Source organism: Sphaeramia orbicularis, chromosome 4 (genome assembly GCF_902148855.1).
Source record: "Sphaeramia orbicularis chromosome 4, fSphaOr1.1, whole genome shotgun sequence".
Taxonomy (NCBI): domain Eukaryota; kingdom Metazoa; phylum Chordata; class Actinopteri; order Kurtiformes; family Apogonidae; genus Sphaeramia; species Sphaeramia orbicularis.
This window is the reverse complement of record NC_043960.1, coordinates 47,541,727-47,559,659: the sequence shown is the minus strand read 5'-3', so window position 1 is coordinate 47,559,659 and position 17,933 is coordinate 47,541,727. Positions and strand designations below refer to the sequence as shown.

At 38.6% G+C, this 17,933-nt stretch overlaps 1 protein-coding gene across 1 annotated transcript in view; it reads left to right on the top strand.

Moving 5' to 3' along the window:
• The window catches only part of sin3b (SIN3 transcription regulator family member B), a 32,127-nt gene extending 20,139 nt beyond the window's left edge, over positions 1 to 11,988 (top strand). Inside the window, exons 15-19 of the mRNA XM_030132072.1 lie at positions 3,851 to 4,024; positions 7,119 to 7,211; positions 7,303 to 7,397; positions 10,050 to 10,248; positions 10,444 to 11,988. Coding sequence (XP_029987932.1) covers positions 3,851 to 4,024; positions 7,119 to 7,211; positions 7,303 to 7,397; positions 10,050 to 10,248; positions 10,444 to 10,680 — 798 coding nt within the window. The 3' untranslated portion in view covers positions 10,681 to 11,988. The remainder of the gene's footprint in view (positions 1 to 3,850; positions 4,025 to 7,118; positions 7,212 to 7,302; positions 7,398 to 10,049; positions 10,249 to 10,443) is intronic.
• The last annotated feature ends 5,945 nt before the right edge of the window (positions 11,989 to 17,933 follow it).

The following is a 17,933-nucleotide window of genomic DNA, read 5'->3' as shown; positions in this document are numbered from 1 at the left end:
GACAGATAGATAATTTATTGATCCCGAGGGAAATTCAAGTATTCAGCAGCTTTACATATAGCACAAGAAGACAAAAAACAGGACCAATGGCCCTGTAGCTTACCGGCCAAATTAAAAGCTTTGGGAAATGTATCCAGATGCCATTTATTATCTCCCAGTTGTGTGTATTTGTTATATTACAGAAATACCCCATGTTTTGGTCATATTCCAATCAGATCTGTAAAAAATTCAAATTCCAACTTGATATCATTGATACTTACTGATTTATTGTGTCAATCCACTTCCTATCTCTTATAATGGGAAAATTTTTCAAAGTCACACCAAATCCAGAATTAGATCCGGATCGAAATAATTTCAATACCTTGTGTTGACATCATCATAAAGAAGCTGTATACCAAGTTTGAAGTCAATCAGAACTGTAGTTTCGGAGAAGAAGACGATTGAAATTTTTTCCCCATAAGAGCCCATGTTAAATTTTCTGTAAGTTCCTGGATCCAGAAGAAGATCTTGATCAGCATGTGGCCATTATGTTTTGGTCATCTCCCCATCAGGGCTGTACTGTAGAAATTTCAACTTGATATCATTTATATTTTTACTGAGTTATGGCATTGATCCACTTCGTATCTCTTATAATGGGGAAATTTTTCAAAGTCGCAGTAAATCCAGAATCAGATCGGGATCCAAATAATTTCTCTAACTTTTGTTGACATTATCATAAAGAAGCTGTATACCAAGTTTGAAGTCAATTGGAATTGTAGTTTCGGAGAAGAAAACGATTGAAATTTTTGTAACGGACAACAGACGACGACGCCGGATGCCGCATGACGCCGGATGCCGCATGACGACAATAGCTTACAGCCTGTTGGCCAGTAAGCTAAAAATGGAAGAAAAAAAAAGAGCAAAAAGTTCAACGGAAATTTTTGTTTGAAGAGATTTTTTTTCATTATTATTTAAAAAGCAAAGCTCTAAAACTGGCTACCATCATTGGCATTGTCCGCCCAAAGTTTTTGGGCTACATGTAAACCCATACATTTTGTTTTAACCACCACATAACTTTTGCTCTGTTTACACCACCATTACTGCAGCATCGTACGCTGTATAAGTGGACACTTAAGGAAACCCTGTTGACCCTGTTTTAGTTAGCTTCCTATCTCTTATAATGGGGAAATTTTTCAAAGTCGCACCCAATCTAGAATCAGATCCGGATCCAAATAATTTCTCTAGCTTTTGTTGACATCATCATAAAGAAGCTGTATACCAAGTTTGAAGTCAATTGGAATTGTAGTTTCGGAGAAGAAGACAATTGAAATTTTTGTAACGGACGACAGACGACAACAACAGACGATGACGCCAGACGCCGCATGACGACAATAGCTTATGGCCTGTAAGCTAAAAACAGACCAGAACACAACACAGCAGTGGGCTAGTAGCCAGGTTGACATTAAGGTTAGTATATATACTCTAAAAGACACTTGCTAAAGAACTACTCTAAAAGAGCTTCCTGTACAGTACTGTAAATAAAGACTTCTGATTGTATTTACACATTTCAGGGCAGTTATATAAAGTGAAACAGTTATATAAAGTGTAGCAGTGATACAAAGTGAAACAGTGATTTAAGTGTAACAGTTATTTAAGTGATCTATGGTGGTTTGAAAAGTGGGTGTAGTCCAACTACATAAGGTGCTTGGTTATTTTAAAGTGTCAATGGATCAGTCCTAATGTGGTCATGACTGAGACAGAGACCAAGACCCCCCCTGACCACTCAGTGATGAGTTGTACAGTCTGATATATTTCCCATTTCACTCTTAAATGTTCTGCCTGTCTTTCTGCACTTTTTCCGTGTTTTGTTGCTGTAAACACTGCAGTTTCCCTGCAGTGGGATCAATAACATCACATCTTATCTGATCTTTGCTGGTGACATCCATCAACTTGGCTACTTCAGGATTTATATAGTTAACATAGTCTTGTATATCAAGGCTTATTTCTACACTGTTCTTGTGCTGGTCATAGGCCTAACACCAGTCACTGTCATTCTGTAACAGTGAAGAAAAACCTGCACGATGCCCTGTAACAGAAATGTCCTATTTCTCTCTCATGTCACAGGAGCAGAAACATGAGGTCTTGAATTACTTCTAATTGTATGGATTCCTGTTCTCTCCATATTTCCAAAAACTTGTATCAGGCGAATATCTTGTCTTCAGAGAAGTAGAGGTTCTCAGTGTAGTTTTTATGTTTGCAAAGCTCAAACTATGCCATCAATTGGCTTCCATATTTCTGTCCTGCAAAGGCAAAGTGCAGTATCTGTATTTTTAAAAAACTCTTTTTTGCACCATTCAGAGGTCCATTATCTGCTGTTCAGCCTGTTAGAATTTTGAAGGGCTCCTCCTAAATTTCCCAGAGATATAGGCATTTTTTATTTTGAAATATCTGCAGAAATGTACTGTGAAACCAAGTCAGAGTTCAGTAAGTGAACTTACTGCAGTTTGCCTTGGTTTCACCATGAAGAACATTGTCTGTTTTGTTTGTCCTATATTATCTAGTAAGCATTAGCAATATTAAAGTTTACAATGTGATGCATGTTAGCTAGCAAACCCAAGACCTTTGAGAATTATCTCAAGTATGTTTTTTTATACATTTCATAGTGTGTGTGGGTGTTAAAGGTTATTTTGGTTTTAATTTGTATTCTGCAATGCAGTAATGCTTAAAAAGAAAGCTCTAAAATACTTCAGAGTACCTAGAGTTCTTGTCAGTTTACATATAAATGTTTATAAAATACTGGCTTTTGCTGTTGTTAACGCATCAAGCAGTATGTCTTGACTTAAAATGTAGTAAGTGTCCCATCAATTAATATAAAAACTAAGTGAATTTGCTCAGTTTCTGCATTTACTCTATGGCCATATATGTATACTGTAGTAAAGCAAAGGCAAAGTGCAGTATAGCTTATAAAACTGCCAAATTTTGCCTGAATGTCAAAATACAGTAAGTTTGAAATTCACTTCACTTTTACCAAATAGATCAGGGGTGTCAAACTCATTTTAGTTCAGGGGCCACATTCAGCTAAATTTGATCTGAAGTAGGCTGAACCAGTAAAATAATTACATAATAATATATAAATAATGTCAACTCCAAACTTTACTCTATGTTTTAGAGTGAAAAAAGAAATTTACATTATGAAAAGGTTTACATCTACAAATTATCCTTTCAAAAGATGTGAATAACATGAACAAACTGAAACAATAAGTGTAATTTTTACAATATTTAGCCTCAGTTTATCATTTACACATGTACATTATAACTTACAGATCACAGTGGATCTACAAAAACACATTTAGTAACAGGCAGAATATGGTTAACATTGTACTTCTCTTAAGACATTTCAGGTTGTTCATATTTGTTCATTTTTTTCACATTTTTTGCAAAATTATATTTTGTTTTAGTGTAAATACATGAAAATATTTACATTTACAAAGAGAAAAATTTGGATTTGTCATTATTTATAGAATATTATGATAGTATTTTTACTGGTCCTGCCCACTTGAGATTGAATTGGTCTGAATGTGGAACCTGAACTAAAAGGATTGTTAAAATTTTCAGTGTCATTTTTGCTTTTTCAAAAATCCGGACTGGACCCTTTGGCGGGCCGGATTTGGCCCCCAGGCCACATGTTTGACACCTGTGAAACAGACCATGCACTTGGTAGTTAAATATAATATAAAGCTCAGGCTTGGTGAAAGAAAAACACAATAAGCAGGTTTTCTCAGTTTGGCATTTTTGCAGATACTACGCTCTAGTTTTGTAGGGCAGATTTGTGGTGTCATTTTCTAACATCTTCTTACTTCTTTGTGTCCAGTTGCAGCATCTAGTGAGCGATGAGGTGTGTCTGCAGGTGGTGGACCTGTACCTGGCTGAGAGGAAGAGGGGGGCAGCGGGAGGAAACCTGTCGTCGCAGTGCGTTCGAGCAGCATGGGAGACGAGTTACCAGTGGAAAGCAGAAAGAGTCATGGCTGAGGAGAACTGTTTCAAGGTGAGATTGTGAACAACAGAGGACAAATGACCACGACTGAGTGACATCCAAAGGCCTCTGTATCCCAGATACAGCTGAGCTTTAACCTGTTAAAGGAATGGGATGTGTTCTTATGTTGCTGCTGTTTGATTTACTTTTAAAATGGGACAGTTCGTATTAATGAACATTTACACATCAATACAAGAGATTTAATCCATATGACTAATTTCCACCTTGAGTCCCATTGGCAGGTAAAAAAACAAACAAAAATTAAAGCTGCAAGCAGCATTTGGGCGGGACCTCGCACCACGCGTTCCGCCTCACATGCGTTCTGCCTCCCGTGACCGTCATCACCTCAGCTCCACTCACACCTCTCCGTCCCAATGCTAGCTCCCACCCTTTTGTGTCCGTCCTCCGTACATTCCTACAGAAGACTAGCAAGCCATTGCTGAAACCACCATCACCTTTTAATGAGGCTATTATTTTGAAAAATCCTACTGTGTGTATTTGCATGTGTGAGACAAAATCACTTTGAATAATGAATTGAAATTGTATGAATAATTGAGCTTAAAACTCATGATTTACCACATTTTAAGGCTTTTATTTTGAAAAACCCTATTGTGTGTGCATGTCTGTGAGAGAGAATAATTTTTAACAAAGAAAAATTGTACAAACAGTCAAGCGGTTAGTTATAAAAATGAAAAGAAGTTGTTTAATACTCATTCTTTATTTTTTTTTAATAAGGCTGTTTTGAAAAAAACGTTCTGTGTGTACTCTTTCCTCTGTGTGCAAATTGTCACATACTCACAATGAAATGCAGCAAATCTCTGTTTATGAATATAAAGGGGAAAAAGTCAGCCTTACCTAGGATTTGGACTCTGAATCCTCTGTGTGACAGTCATATTCACTAACCATTACACTATCCAGTCAGAGTACCACTGGCTGATTGTTAGGCATTTTAACAGAGGTGTGAATTTGTCAAAGTTAAATTTGAAAGTAAAAGTACTCTTCAAACAAATCGCGATTATTCCATAACCGTAAGTCCTATCTCAAAAATTCTTTTGCTTGTGGATTCTGTTGACTTGTGTGAACATATTGAAATGTAACGTGTGGAAAAAAGTCCAAAATGAATAAGCGGTAATCACAGGAATGTGGAGTCACCTTGAAATGCAAATTACCAACTTCCTGTTGGAGTTAGTATGGGTGTCAGTGTATGATTTGTCGGGCTCAATGAGACCAACATTTTGACGTTTGTTTCATGTGTTTGTGACATTCCTACTGGCCGCTAGGGCGTTTTGTGTGTGTTTTTGAGTACGTAGGTGGCGCTACAGACCCATTTTGGCATCTAAGGGGTTAATTTTGGTATTGTACCAAAGTCTTTGATAGACATGACGTGCATGCCAAATTTGGTGAGTTTTTAAGTGTGTTGAGGGGGTCAAATGGCAGTTTAAAGTGGAAAAATTATAAAAACTAAATAAATTGCGATAAATCTATAACCATACATCCTATCTAAAAAAATTTGCATGTGAGAGTTGTAGTGAGTCTTGTGAACGTATAGATATAAAACATGTGGGCCAAAAGTCCAAGGTGTAAAATTTGTTTCAGACATTGCAACTTTCCGGGCTACTAAAAAAAAACAAAAAAACTAAGGTAGTAATTACAAAGTTACGAGATCACTTTTTTGTGAAGGGTTTACCCTGTCGTATTGGCTTCTACAGGGTGGGGAAGCAAAATTTACAATATTTTGAGGCAAGGATTGAAAGACAGTGTATGACCAGTTCGTTTATTGAAAGTCATGAGAATTTATTTGCCACAAGAAAATGTACATAATAGAAAATGTTTTTATTCTATGTGTCCTCCTCCTTTCTCAATAACTGCCTTCACACGCTTCCTGAAACTTGCGCAAGTGTTCCTCAAATATTCGGGTGACAACTTCTCCCGTTCTTCTTTAATAGTATCTTCCAGACTTTCTCGTAATAGTTTTGCTCATAGTCATTCTCTTCTTTACATTATAAACAGTCTTTATGGACACTCCAACTATTTTTGAAATCTCCTTTGGTGTGATGAGTGCATTCAGCAAATCACACACTCTTTGACATTTGCTTTCCTGATTACTCATATGGGCAAAAGTTTCTGAAAAGGTATGGATAATAGTGTTAGGTATGATTATGACATCAATATATGTTTGGTTTCAAAACAATTGACGTAGTGCCTGCTGAGAAAAAACAACTAAATGTTCATTGTAAATTTTGCTTCCCCACCCTGTAAATAGCACCAAAAGATAAACGGTGTCATACAAGTTAGTTTTAGAAGTTTTATTTTGAAAGGCAAATTGTGAATTTCCTGTCGGGGTTAGCTCATGGGTACGAGTGTATCATTTGTAGTGCATCATCAAACAAAAATTTTGGCGTTGGTTTCATGTCTGAACGATATTCCTATTGGCCACTAGGGCCGTTTCTGTTTGTTTCATTTTTTTTTCACATAGGTGGTGCTAGAGAGCACATTTTGGCACCTATGGGGCTAATTTTTGTATTTCATTAAATTTTTCGCCAGACCTGACGTGTGCCAAATTTGGTGAGTTTTTGAGCATGTTTAGGAGGTCAAAATCCAGTTCAAATTGACGGAAGTATAATAATATAAAAATGAACGAAATACAGTAGGGCCTTGCCTTTCAAGGCAAGTCCGACTTACCTTCCAGGCTCGGTCCCTAAAAACTTACAGATGACATAATACCATAACTGAACTAAGACAAAAAGAAAAACAAACAACACCACATGGTGCACACAGACAAAGGCAAGGGACCAAGGCAAGCCACCAAGCATTAATTGATGAAGGTTTCCACATGATTACATTGTAAATATCCCATTATTGCTATTACAAATTCCTCAGTCACTATTGCACACTGTTGTACTGCACATACCCCTCTGTCACCATTACATGTCCCTCTTTCACACAAGAGTCCACTACATTATAAACCTCTGACACTATTACACATAATTGTATTGCACATTTCCCATTGTCACTATTGCACATGATAATCTGATCTGCACATGCTGCAGAGGAGAGTACATTTGCATTTGATTTACTTATAGTTCTTTGCATTATTGTCTCTTAGGTGATGTTTATCCAAAACAAGGGCCATGTAACGATGACCATAGAGCTGCTGGACACTGAGGAGGCCCAGGCCGATGACCCATTGGATGTGCAGGTGAATATGTGTCACTTGATCGCAGTCTGCCAGACGGTTGTTATTAAAGCTAAACACTGCTGTTACTGATCCGTGACATCCTCTTCCTCAGTGCCTGTCCAGCTACATGGAGCAGTTTGTTGGAACAGAGTCCAGTTTGTGTTCACAAGCAGAGGGTTACTTCTTCAAACCTGTATTTCTGCCAAGGTAAGAAAACAAAATCTCACAAACACAGGAGAATGTGTCCACACGCCTGATAAAAGTAGAACTCTTTCATTTTAAGCTGCCTACCTTGTCAACATATGTGATGTGAGCACACATTTCCTTTCAAGGAACACATTTCCTTTCATAGCCAACACCCTGAACGCAAGCAAGCTGGGCGACATGTAAAATGCAATACATCGCTCGCGCAATAGGGTGTAACTCTGAGTCAGGTACAGTCCAGGTGTCAAACCAGGTGATATTCAGACCACAATGGCTACTAAAGAAGAGTGTATACTGATGTTTGTTGCCCCGGACATTTTAAGGTTAGGAATACCGTGGTAACTCACCCAAGTCACAGGAGAATAATGGCAGCCATCGGTAGCATTCGACTGGTACTCACTAAATTAAACTACAGGGTGAGTCAGAAAAAACGCTCTTTTCATTTAAAGAAATTGTACCACTGAAATGGAAATGCTTATTTTTCTTTTGATTATACGGTCATATTGATGTGGTTATTGAGCATGTCTGGCGATTGAATCATTGATTTATGGCATAGCATAACAGAGGGAATGTCCATTGTTTATTGTGCACCGAAATATCTGCCAACACAGTTTATGCCACCGTGAATGAAATTGAAATTGTCAACCATTACAGCATGTTTACTCGCCATCAAAATGTTTTGTCTCAACGAAGTCGTCCGGCACGACCTTCAACCTGGCTACCATTCAGATTGATGCAAATCTGTGCTCGTTGTCGCATCTCTAACACAGCTCTTCTCGCCATTCGTGTTCGTTGTAGGGCTTGGATTTCAGCCGTGATACGATTTCGGAGTTCCTGAAGAGTACCAGTTAGGCGATACTTGATCACATTTCTCCTCACTGATGAGGCAGCTGGGGTACGGACATCAGGGAAACAGTCTTGAAACTGCCGGATGGTTTCTTGGACGCTACCAGTTTCGCAGAATTTTGTTACCATGAAAGCTCTCTGCACATCCGTAAACTGTGGTCTTGCCATGATGAAAATTCCCTGGGCACTGTCATGTAGGCCTATGTCCTGAGTGTGAAAGTAAAGCCCCGACTCCTGTAATTGTTGTCAATTTCAAGTTTGTTCACTGTGGCATACATTGTGTTGGCAGGTATTTCAGTGCCCAATAAACAATGGACCTTCTCTCTCTTATGCAATGCAATAAATCTATGACTACATCACCAGACATGCTCAATAACCACATCAATATGACTGTATGGTCAAAAGGAAAATCAGTGTTTCCGTTTTAGCAGTACAATTTCTTTAAATGGAAAGAGCGTTTTTTCTGACTCACCCTGTACATCACTTGCATATTACGTATGGTGTTACATGCATCGTGTATCAAAAAAAATGGACAACACATTTTGAGACACAAGCATGCATTATGGCAGCTGATGCGTTGCAATGAGTTTGCGTCTGCATGCCCTTGCATTGACTATGAAACGGCCCTGAATTTTTGCATAGTACAAGCAAAATTGGGCCTTTTTTAAAAAAGAAAAAAAAAAAAAGTCTTCACTTGCTTTTTACTGCAGTGAACATATTGGAAGTTGTTCTCATCTGCATTTGTCACTATCTAGCTCTGAAAAAAAAGTTGCATATGTGACACAATCATAAAAAGAATCTAAATGTCAGAACTTTCAGGAAGACAGCTTTAATGCGTGTGTTTAGATTGTATCCAGCGGCAGAGTTCTATATTTGTTAGGCAGTGAAAATCCGGTCTGCGTAAAGATGACAGAACTTCAGTTGTCTGTATGTTTTCAGTTAAATATCTGGTGAACAGCCTCCTGTTAATAGTAACTAGGTACCAGTCTAGGTTACGAGGATATGCTCATGACGTCACAGTGACCTGAACCCACTGAGCGGTAGCATTCGGCTTCAAAGACATGAAAACACACATGCTCACTCTGTAATGTAGCTGAAATGACTCGTGTTCACTTAAAACAAGCACCATTTTCTACCAGTAAGTTAACGTTCAACAGATGGGTTCATACAGCAGTGAGACACCTTTCAGCTAATGTTCTATTAACTAATGATTAAAATGACTGGCTGTTTCCAGTTGGTTACCAAGTGCAGCTTGTCTTAATGACACAGACTGAACAACATACTTGACAACAGCTTGTTCATCTGTAGCGGCAGCAGCTTTACTGTTGTCTATGTCTTAAAATAAATGTAGTACATGTAAAGTATAGGTTATAATGTGTTTTCAGTGTTCTTCAGTTTGGTTAATATGAGGGAAAAGTAAAGCTTGTATGATTTCAGGTTTTACTTTGTGTATTTCCCCAACATCGATATGGAGTAGTGTAAATGTAAGAAAATCCTATTCCTGACCACATCAATGTCCACTAGTGGATCACTGTTAACTCTGTTTTCATTGAAGTAGATGATCATTCATTTTAGCCCCAGTTTTATAGTTTCCTGTGCTAAATGCAGCTGTGTCGCTTCATATTTTGCTGTTCATTTCTGACTGAGGGGGCATGTTCCACTGGGACTGTATCTGTATAAACCCTCTGCACATGTACTTAGAAAAATGTCTGTCAACACATTAGGATTTAATGTGTACAAGTGGAAGAAGCCTGTTTATTTCCTTGGTTTGGTATCTGATAATAATCTTCCACGTCTCATGTTTTGTAGGAATCTGCGTCGTTTCCGTCGCTGGCAGGTGCGACAGGTTGAGGCCATGCGCTGCAGAAGAGAGTGGCACCGGCAGCTGGGTGTGGAGAATGCTGGCAGCCTGGACTGTCGCTTCAAACTCAACACCCACAAGATGGTGTTTGTCATGAACTCGGAGGATTACATGTATCGCCGAGGGGCGCTGGTCAAGGCCAGGAAGGTAGGCTGCAGCATGTACTGATTTTACTCATTCTGTCCTTTGGCGTTTCAGAGTTGATGAGGAGGATCTGTGTGACAACATGTCAGGGAAAATCAAACCCTGCTTGCAAATTTTCAGCCACTGAGCCAATGCTCGTTAAATTGTGTTTGGTCATGTCGTCAACAAATCTCTGACAGATTTTGTTTTCCTCCACAGTCACAGCACAGAGTGGCAGTGAGCCAGCATGAACGCTTCGACAAGTGGCACCAGGGCTGGCTGGCCAATCACGTCACAGCTTCGGTTGAGCGCTCTGTGCAGAACTGGCTCATGGGTGAAGAAGAGGAGGACATGATCCCTTGCAAGACGACCTGCTTGTTGACCGAGGTGAAGGGCCAGACGGTCAACAGATACCAAGTTTATTACAGCGGTAGCAAAGCCCCTGCCTCGCCTTAGAGGGACACACCCTACGCACACACACCTTCACACACACAGGTAAATGCATGGACGCACAGGACATTCATACACTAAACAGACACCAACAGCTGCAGTCCAGCTGCTCGACTGGCCTCCACACGTTCACTCATTCACTTCCACTCATGGATGAAGGAACACAGTGCAGACTTGGGGCTGTTTTCACCAGTCCAGCGAGCAGTGAGGCGGTGAATGAGTGCACAGGGAGAGGCGTGACGTGGACATGAGGGCCAACATGGACCGCAAAGTCATTAATGGGAGCAAAATGGGCCCGGACCATTGGGTGAGCGTGATGCGATGGCACAAACAGAGCTCAGTATCGTCACTCTAGCTTCTCAATGAACTGCACTATGATTCATAAAACTAATGGACAGATATGTCTGATCAGGTGGCAACTTATAAGATCATAGAGTTTGTTTCAGAAATGTGAATGTCTGTTTTTTTTTTTTTTTTTTTTTTTTTTTTTTTTTTTTTTTTTAAGTCAAGTGTAGTTTTTAGCTTCTAAAGCCAGAGAGCCTTTTGCTTGTTGGTTGGTTTCTGCGTGTTTCTATGGAGAGATACTGGTAAACGTGTGTATGTATGTGTATCCTGCTCTCCTCATTTTGTCTGTTTGTATGAGTACAGGCTGTACAACTAGTTATTTCATTCTTACTGTATGTGCATATATACACAACAGGGAGCCTGTGTTTGATATATGCATTTCTGAGTTGATTGATACATCTAAAGATCATGTGGTTCTTTACAGTGTTTGCTGTCAGCCAACTTGATGTTTTCATTTTGTTTTGTATTTCTCCTTTTTTGTGTTGTAGCTAAACGAGTTATCAAGGAGTCCTTAAAATTAATTGGTTTAATATTGATGAAGCATTCAGATTATGTACCATATTCATGATTTCACCAAATGTTTACTTTGCATTGTCTTTTTTTGCATACTGACATTGAAAATAAAAGCAAAATATCAGTGTTAAAATAGAATGTATAACATTTATCCTGTATCAGTTATCATGAATAAACAACCTAGTTGTGACATTCTTAGATGGTGACTGCCAGGTCTGTTATTTATTGGCTGTAGAAGTAACAGACCCCTTAACTCCAGAACCGCTATGGGGGCATTGTTTACCACCAACAGGTCAGGTATATCCATGTGCAGTGGTTCTGTATTCTTAGTGCTCAACAGACTCAGTGGAGACTCAGTAAAAAAAAAAAAAAAATTGAGTCATAACATGAACGTGTTTTAATCACCTGTTGGTCTTAGGATTTGTAAATAAAGTATATTTAAGTGCTTTGCAGGTCCATCAGTACCAGTCAGTCTAAATGAATGACTCTTTAGTGAATGAAGCTGCTGTGCTGTCACTGGTTTGTGAACTGAATCTATGCTGTCAGTGTTTTAGTTACAAAAAAAAAACCTCTCATGTTGATCTGAGGAAAAGCTGGGGATGAAACTCAATCAGGCAAATGCTAACATACATCAACTTACACTGTAAAAGCCACAAAGTAAATTCAGCTTTGTAATAAAAGTTAACATATACTGTTTTTGATGAAAGTAATACTGTACAAAAACACTAATGATCAGAACCATACACACGTTGATTAATGTTAACATGAGCTAAAGAAGCCACAGTGTTATATTAGCAGGCCAGGTGGCAGTTAAGTCTTGATAAACTGGACAGAATCCTCTGATTCACCAATAAAACTTTATCAGAGAGAAAAAGGCAAACAAAAATCCTAAAAAAAAAAAAAAAAAAAAGGGGTTTTCATTGCAGGCTGTGAAAATGTTTACTTCTGCAGTAAAGTTGATCATTTGAACTCAGTTTTGGAGTTGGTGACCAGTGGACCAGAAAATACAGGTTATATTTCAGTTTTGGTTTTATCTTTCAGTCCTAGACACCACCAGTGGTTTTTCATATAGCTTTGACTGTACCAGTGTTACTCATTAACCCTTTAGGTGCCATTTTTTTGTTTGTTTTTAATATTCAATTTTGGTATCTAGATTTCAAAAAGCTGTCCGTTTAATTCAATTATGTTGCTTGTCACAATTTTGCAGCTTTGGTGCTTAAAGTGTTAATATATGTATATTAATGAGCATTTGTCTCTATTAGTTACAAAACACTTCGCATGGTCTATTAGAGCAGAGAAGGATATGGGAGAACTGTTACCCAGTAGTTGTAAAATGCAGCTGTGGAGAACAAGTGCTTTATAAGGAATAATAAGAGGCCAGTACTTGTGCATTGTGCTAAGTGATAGTTTTATTTTTGTGGCCTTAAATATTATATGCAATGACTTTTTCATGTTTTAAGTCTGAACTACAACTACTACTGAATGAGGCTAACTCACTTTTAGAACCTCAAGGGGCCATTTTAAGGAACTTTAGTTGTTGCCTCTTTAAAATATCACTGAAAATATTCATGGTTTTCCTCTCTTAAGTGGTCCTAAATGAGTTGACAACAGCTCTCAGATCAGACAATGTTTAAACAATAAAAATAAATGCATAGGGATACATTTTTTATTTATGAATGCCCCAATGTTAATCTGGATTTATTGTGACTGTATTTATCTATGGGGAATGAATCAGGTTAAATTTATGATTCTACTGTTAAACACTTTAACATAAAAAAGGGAAGAGATGTTTGTGATTTTAAGGATCTGGTGAATTTCTTCAAAAACTGCTTTTTGATTCCACTGATGTTTCCTCGTTTGCCAAAACCAAGATTTTCTGGTTTTTCAGGTGATTCATTGATTGAGTTGGCACACAGAACATATCTGCAGACTGAGAGAAACTGCTATGTTAACTCCCATGATGCTCCCAGGACTTTTGGATGAGTCCCTCAACCTTTTTTTTTTTACACTTTCTTTTTGTTTTGGATTGAGCTGCCAGACCCCTACATGTCATCTTGCACTTATTGTCTACTTGGCCATATTTCAGGGTGAGGGTGGTAAATGTAACACAGCATTTTACATGGACAAATTCTGTTTTGAACACTTTGAAAACCCCCAGACATTAACAAATGCAAAGCCACAGCTGTGGGAAACATCTAAAAAAGGTGCAGAACAGAAACAGAGAGACCTTCAAACCACCAGCAAGCAGTGTGAGAACTGTGTGTCTGGTGTGTATCTGTGCATGTCATTGCTGTTTAGTGTATCAAAGCCCCTGAAAATAATGATACTCACCCAACAGTCACCAGTAATAACAGAGCACCTGGGAAACCTGGAACTTAAAATATCTGAAAGGGAGGGGGGGAAAAAAAGAGTCCAGAGGCAGATCGAGTTTTAAAAATAATTGTGGTTTATAAAACCCAGATATGACAGGATCACCAAAGTGTTTACAGAAATACAAATACCATAAGGAAAACCATCATAGAACAGCATTATACACTTGACATGTACAAACTACTCTGGAAAAGGGACTCGGGGAGGATGGCTCAGACTGTAAGACATTTTCCTTTTCATTAGTCTTATGTCTCTTAAAACCACATTTAACCACAATGTATTTACTGTAGGATTTTTTTTTAATCAAAGTAGAACATCCATTTACCAAACTACAGGTACTATCACGTTCAACTAGATTAGAGAAAGGCTACAAACAACATCTAGAGGGGGAGGAGGGGGGAGGATACACATCAACCACTTGAACATCATGGGGCTTCAGCAAGCAGTGGAAACAAACTCAGTGGTTTTCACCCATGGAAAAAATGGTTGTCTGGACTTTACATTAAACCATCATCATCACCATCTTATCTAACAAACTGTACAAAAGAACCCTGTTGTCACGCCAACAAACTGAACATCTGTCAACAAACACTGGTCACTCTTTCAATTTCTCAGCGAAGCCTCTTAAAAATTTTTCCAGCACATGGATGTTCTAGATCTGTTTTTAGGACATGTTCCACTTCTATTGTACACGAGTGAAGACGGCTCAGGTTGTTCTGGGATCAGCTCAGGGTGTGACAGTATCTCATGATGTGTGTCCTCTGGGCCGAGGTCTGTTTCTGTGGAACAGGGATTGACCAATAATCGGATCTGACATTCACATTTTTATTATTATTGGTGGGTTTTTAAATCCAATATCAGATAAAACCTGTAAATTCCAAAATGTTCTTCAGATTCATCTATGTCACCACGCACGGTCCATCAGTGCAGAATCTGGTTCCATTCTGGTTTTAAAAGCTCATTTTAACCCTTAGCTGCATTTCAATCAAAAAACTGGTTTGGAACCTGGAACGTTGGTTCCCAAAGTACAGTAGGTTTCCTTATGAAATGTGATCGAGTGGGCTGGTTTACAAGAACAAACAAGAGTTCAAACAATTCTGAAGGAAACCAGTTCAAGAACCAGAACCAACCTGGTGCAAAGGCTGATCAGTTGTCTCTCCTATGAAGAGTGACATGAGATGAGTATTTAGTTTTGTTGGTTTATAACACCTCAAGTTCAATGTGAAAAGCGACGAGAAAATAGCATTTGAGTCACTTTAGATGTATTTTTGTTGGGTTGGAGTTATTCTAAAGTTTGACACCAAGATTCAAATTTTTACTGCGAATGTACTTAAAGTAAAAATTAGCCTTTATCAGAAGGACATGCCCAGGACAAACAGGAAATGTATAGCATTAAACATTTCAGAAAAAAAATTTAATTTCTATAGAAACAAGTATTTAAAGTGACCTCTCTTAGTACTGCTCTACATGTCTTGAATTATTTTGTCCAGACATTATACTATGTACTGCTCTAATCTAGTGGTATTTCATGTTTCTTATTGCCTGGGTGACTATCACAGGTCACACTAAACACTGACTTTTACTTGTAGAAGACATTTAGTTGTTTTTTTCTTTCTGTGTATTGAATAAGAACAATCAGCCAGTCCCTACTACAGTGAGTCAAAGTGCTTCTGTTTGCAGAGCAGTGTACAGCAGGATCCATTTATGTCTACATTTACACAGGATGGTGGACACACAAATGTCCTAATCCTCACCTCTTTCATGAGCCCTGAACACAAACTGTCTGGAGATGATGATGCAGAAGAAGAAGGAGGAATTACCAACAAGATACAACCAATGACAATCCAGAATCATGTTCTCTATTTCTATGGATTTTTGTTTCTACAGTACGTTCTTCTATTTTTTTTTTTTTTTTTTAATACAAACACATTTTTTGACAGATTTACACATGTAAAAGAGTGCAGGATTATGAAAATGCTCCTTGTCACCTAAAAAATACTGCTCGTCAGCAAAACATGGCAACATATGAAATCAATCATTGTTACAGTGGCTACAATGATCGCTAATATTCACATCATGTCAGATAAATTAAGGTCTATGTACAATGTCAAACAAAAGCAGCATGCAGGCAAGACAACAGCCTTTTTACAAAACTGTCTGCTGAAGTGTTGTGCTCTCTGACACAGGACAGTGGTGGACAGAGGCAATGCGAGGCGTGTCAGTGGTTCTATGTGTGTGTGTGTTGTTACATGTGTCCAGTGTGTTACAGTGGACAGCTAATGAAAGCTACCCATGTTCTATAGCAGGTACAAAACATGTTTCTGCCTTTACAGTCGTATTTTCAGCCACTATGGGAAAAAAACAGAAGACAGAAGAAGAGAGGGGATGTTCTGTAACACATTTGTCCTGAAGCTCTGTGGACTTCATCTCATTACCATCACAATGCAGCCACAGGAGGACAAAGGAAAGAGTGAGGTGGGCAGCAAACAGGAAGTAAAATTAAAGCCGCAAGTGGCATTGAAAGGCCCTCACCACAGGCACGTCCAGTACAAGTATGTCCATCGTTCAGCAGGTGGCGCTCTAGCACCAAATTTTAATGTCTTCTGATGAATGGGTGTAGGCCTGGGAAATTGACAACTGATTCAAATTTGAGGCAAATCTCTGTTCGCATGTCTGAACTGAAGCAATTTTTATAAAAATAAATCTGTAGTGGGCGCTATAGTGTAAAATTTCAATTTCTTTTGATAAATGGCTGTAGGCCTGGGAGATAGATGTCTGATTAAAATTTGAGCCAAATCGGTGTTCATATGTCCAAACTTATGCAATTTTTGTAAAGGTAAATTTGTGGGGGGCGCTATTGTGTGAATTTTCAATGTCTTCTGGCAAATGGGTGTGTAGGCCTGGGAGACTGACAACTAACTCAAATTTGAAGCAGATAGGTGATCATATGTCCAAACTGAGCCAATTTTAGTAAAATTAAATTTGTAGGGGGCGCTATGGAGCTAAGTTTCAAATTTTTCAGATGAGTGGGTGTAGGCCTGGGAGATAGACAACTGATTCAAATTTGAGCCAAATTGGTGTTCATATGTCTGAGCTGAAGCAATTTTTGTAAAAGTAACTTTGTAGGGGGTGCTATAGTGCAAAATTTAAATTTCTTCCAATAAATAGGTGTAGGCCAGGGAAATTGACAACTGATTCAAATTTGAGCTAAATTGGTGATTGTATGTCGGAACTGAAGTAATTTTCATAAAAATATATTTGTAGGGGGCGGTATAGTGCGAAATTTCTATTTCTTTTAATAAATGGCTGTGGGCCTGGGAGACAAATGTCTGAGTCAAATTTGAGCCAAATTGGTGTTCGTATGTCCGAGCTGAAGCAATTTTTGTAATGGGAAATTTTCGAAAAAACTTTGCAAACTTTGCGACCTTATACCAAAAAAATGGTGACACCTTTTGATGCCCCACTTCTCTAGATACTGTACACCAATTTTCAGCTCATTTGGCCAAACACCCAAGGAGGAGATAGTTAAAATATGACGTCAGCGAAAACGCTGACTCAGCATTTTGGAAATTTCAATCCAATATGGCCGACTAAGGGTTGGTTTAGGGGCGTGGCCAAAATAATATTTTTTGTTTGTCTCCTGACAATGAATATGCGTACCTATTTTCATAGCTCTACGACAAACTTTATGTTGGATGTGGACGTGTGGATGTGTGTGTGACGTAATGTATTTCCACTTTTCATGGGGACGCTGTCGCAACATTTCTTTTCTGACATCTACGAAACCTATATGTAAATTCAATTTGGTGCACTTCTGAATTTTGGGCAAAATTTGGTGAGTTTCATTAAAGTTCAGGGGGTCAAATTTGAGCTCAAAGCGCAGGAGAAAGAAAAATAAATAAAAAATAAAGCCGCAAGTGGCATCTAAAGGCCCTCACCACAGGCACGTCCAGTACAAGCATGTCCATCGTTCAGCAGGTGGCGCTCTGGCACCAAATTTTAACGCCTTCTGATGAATTGGTGTAGGCCTG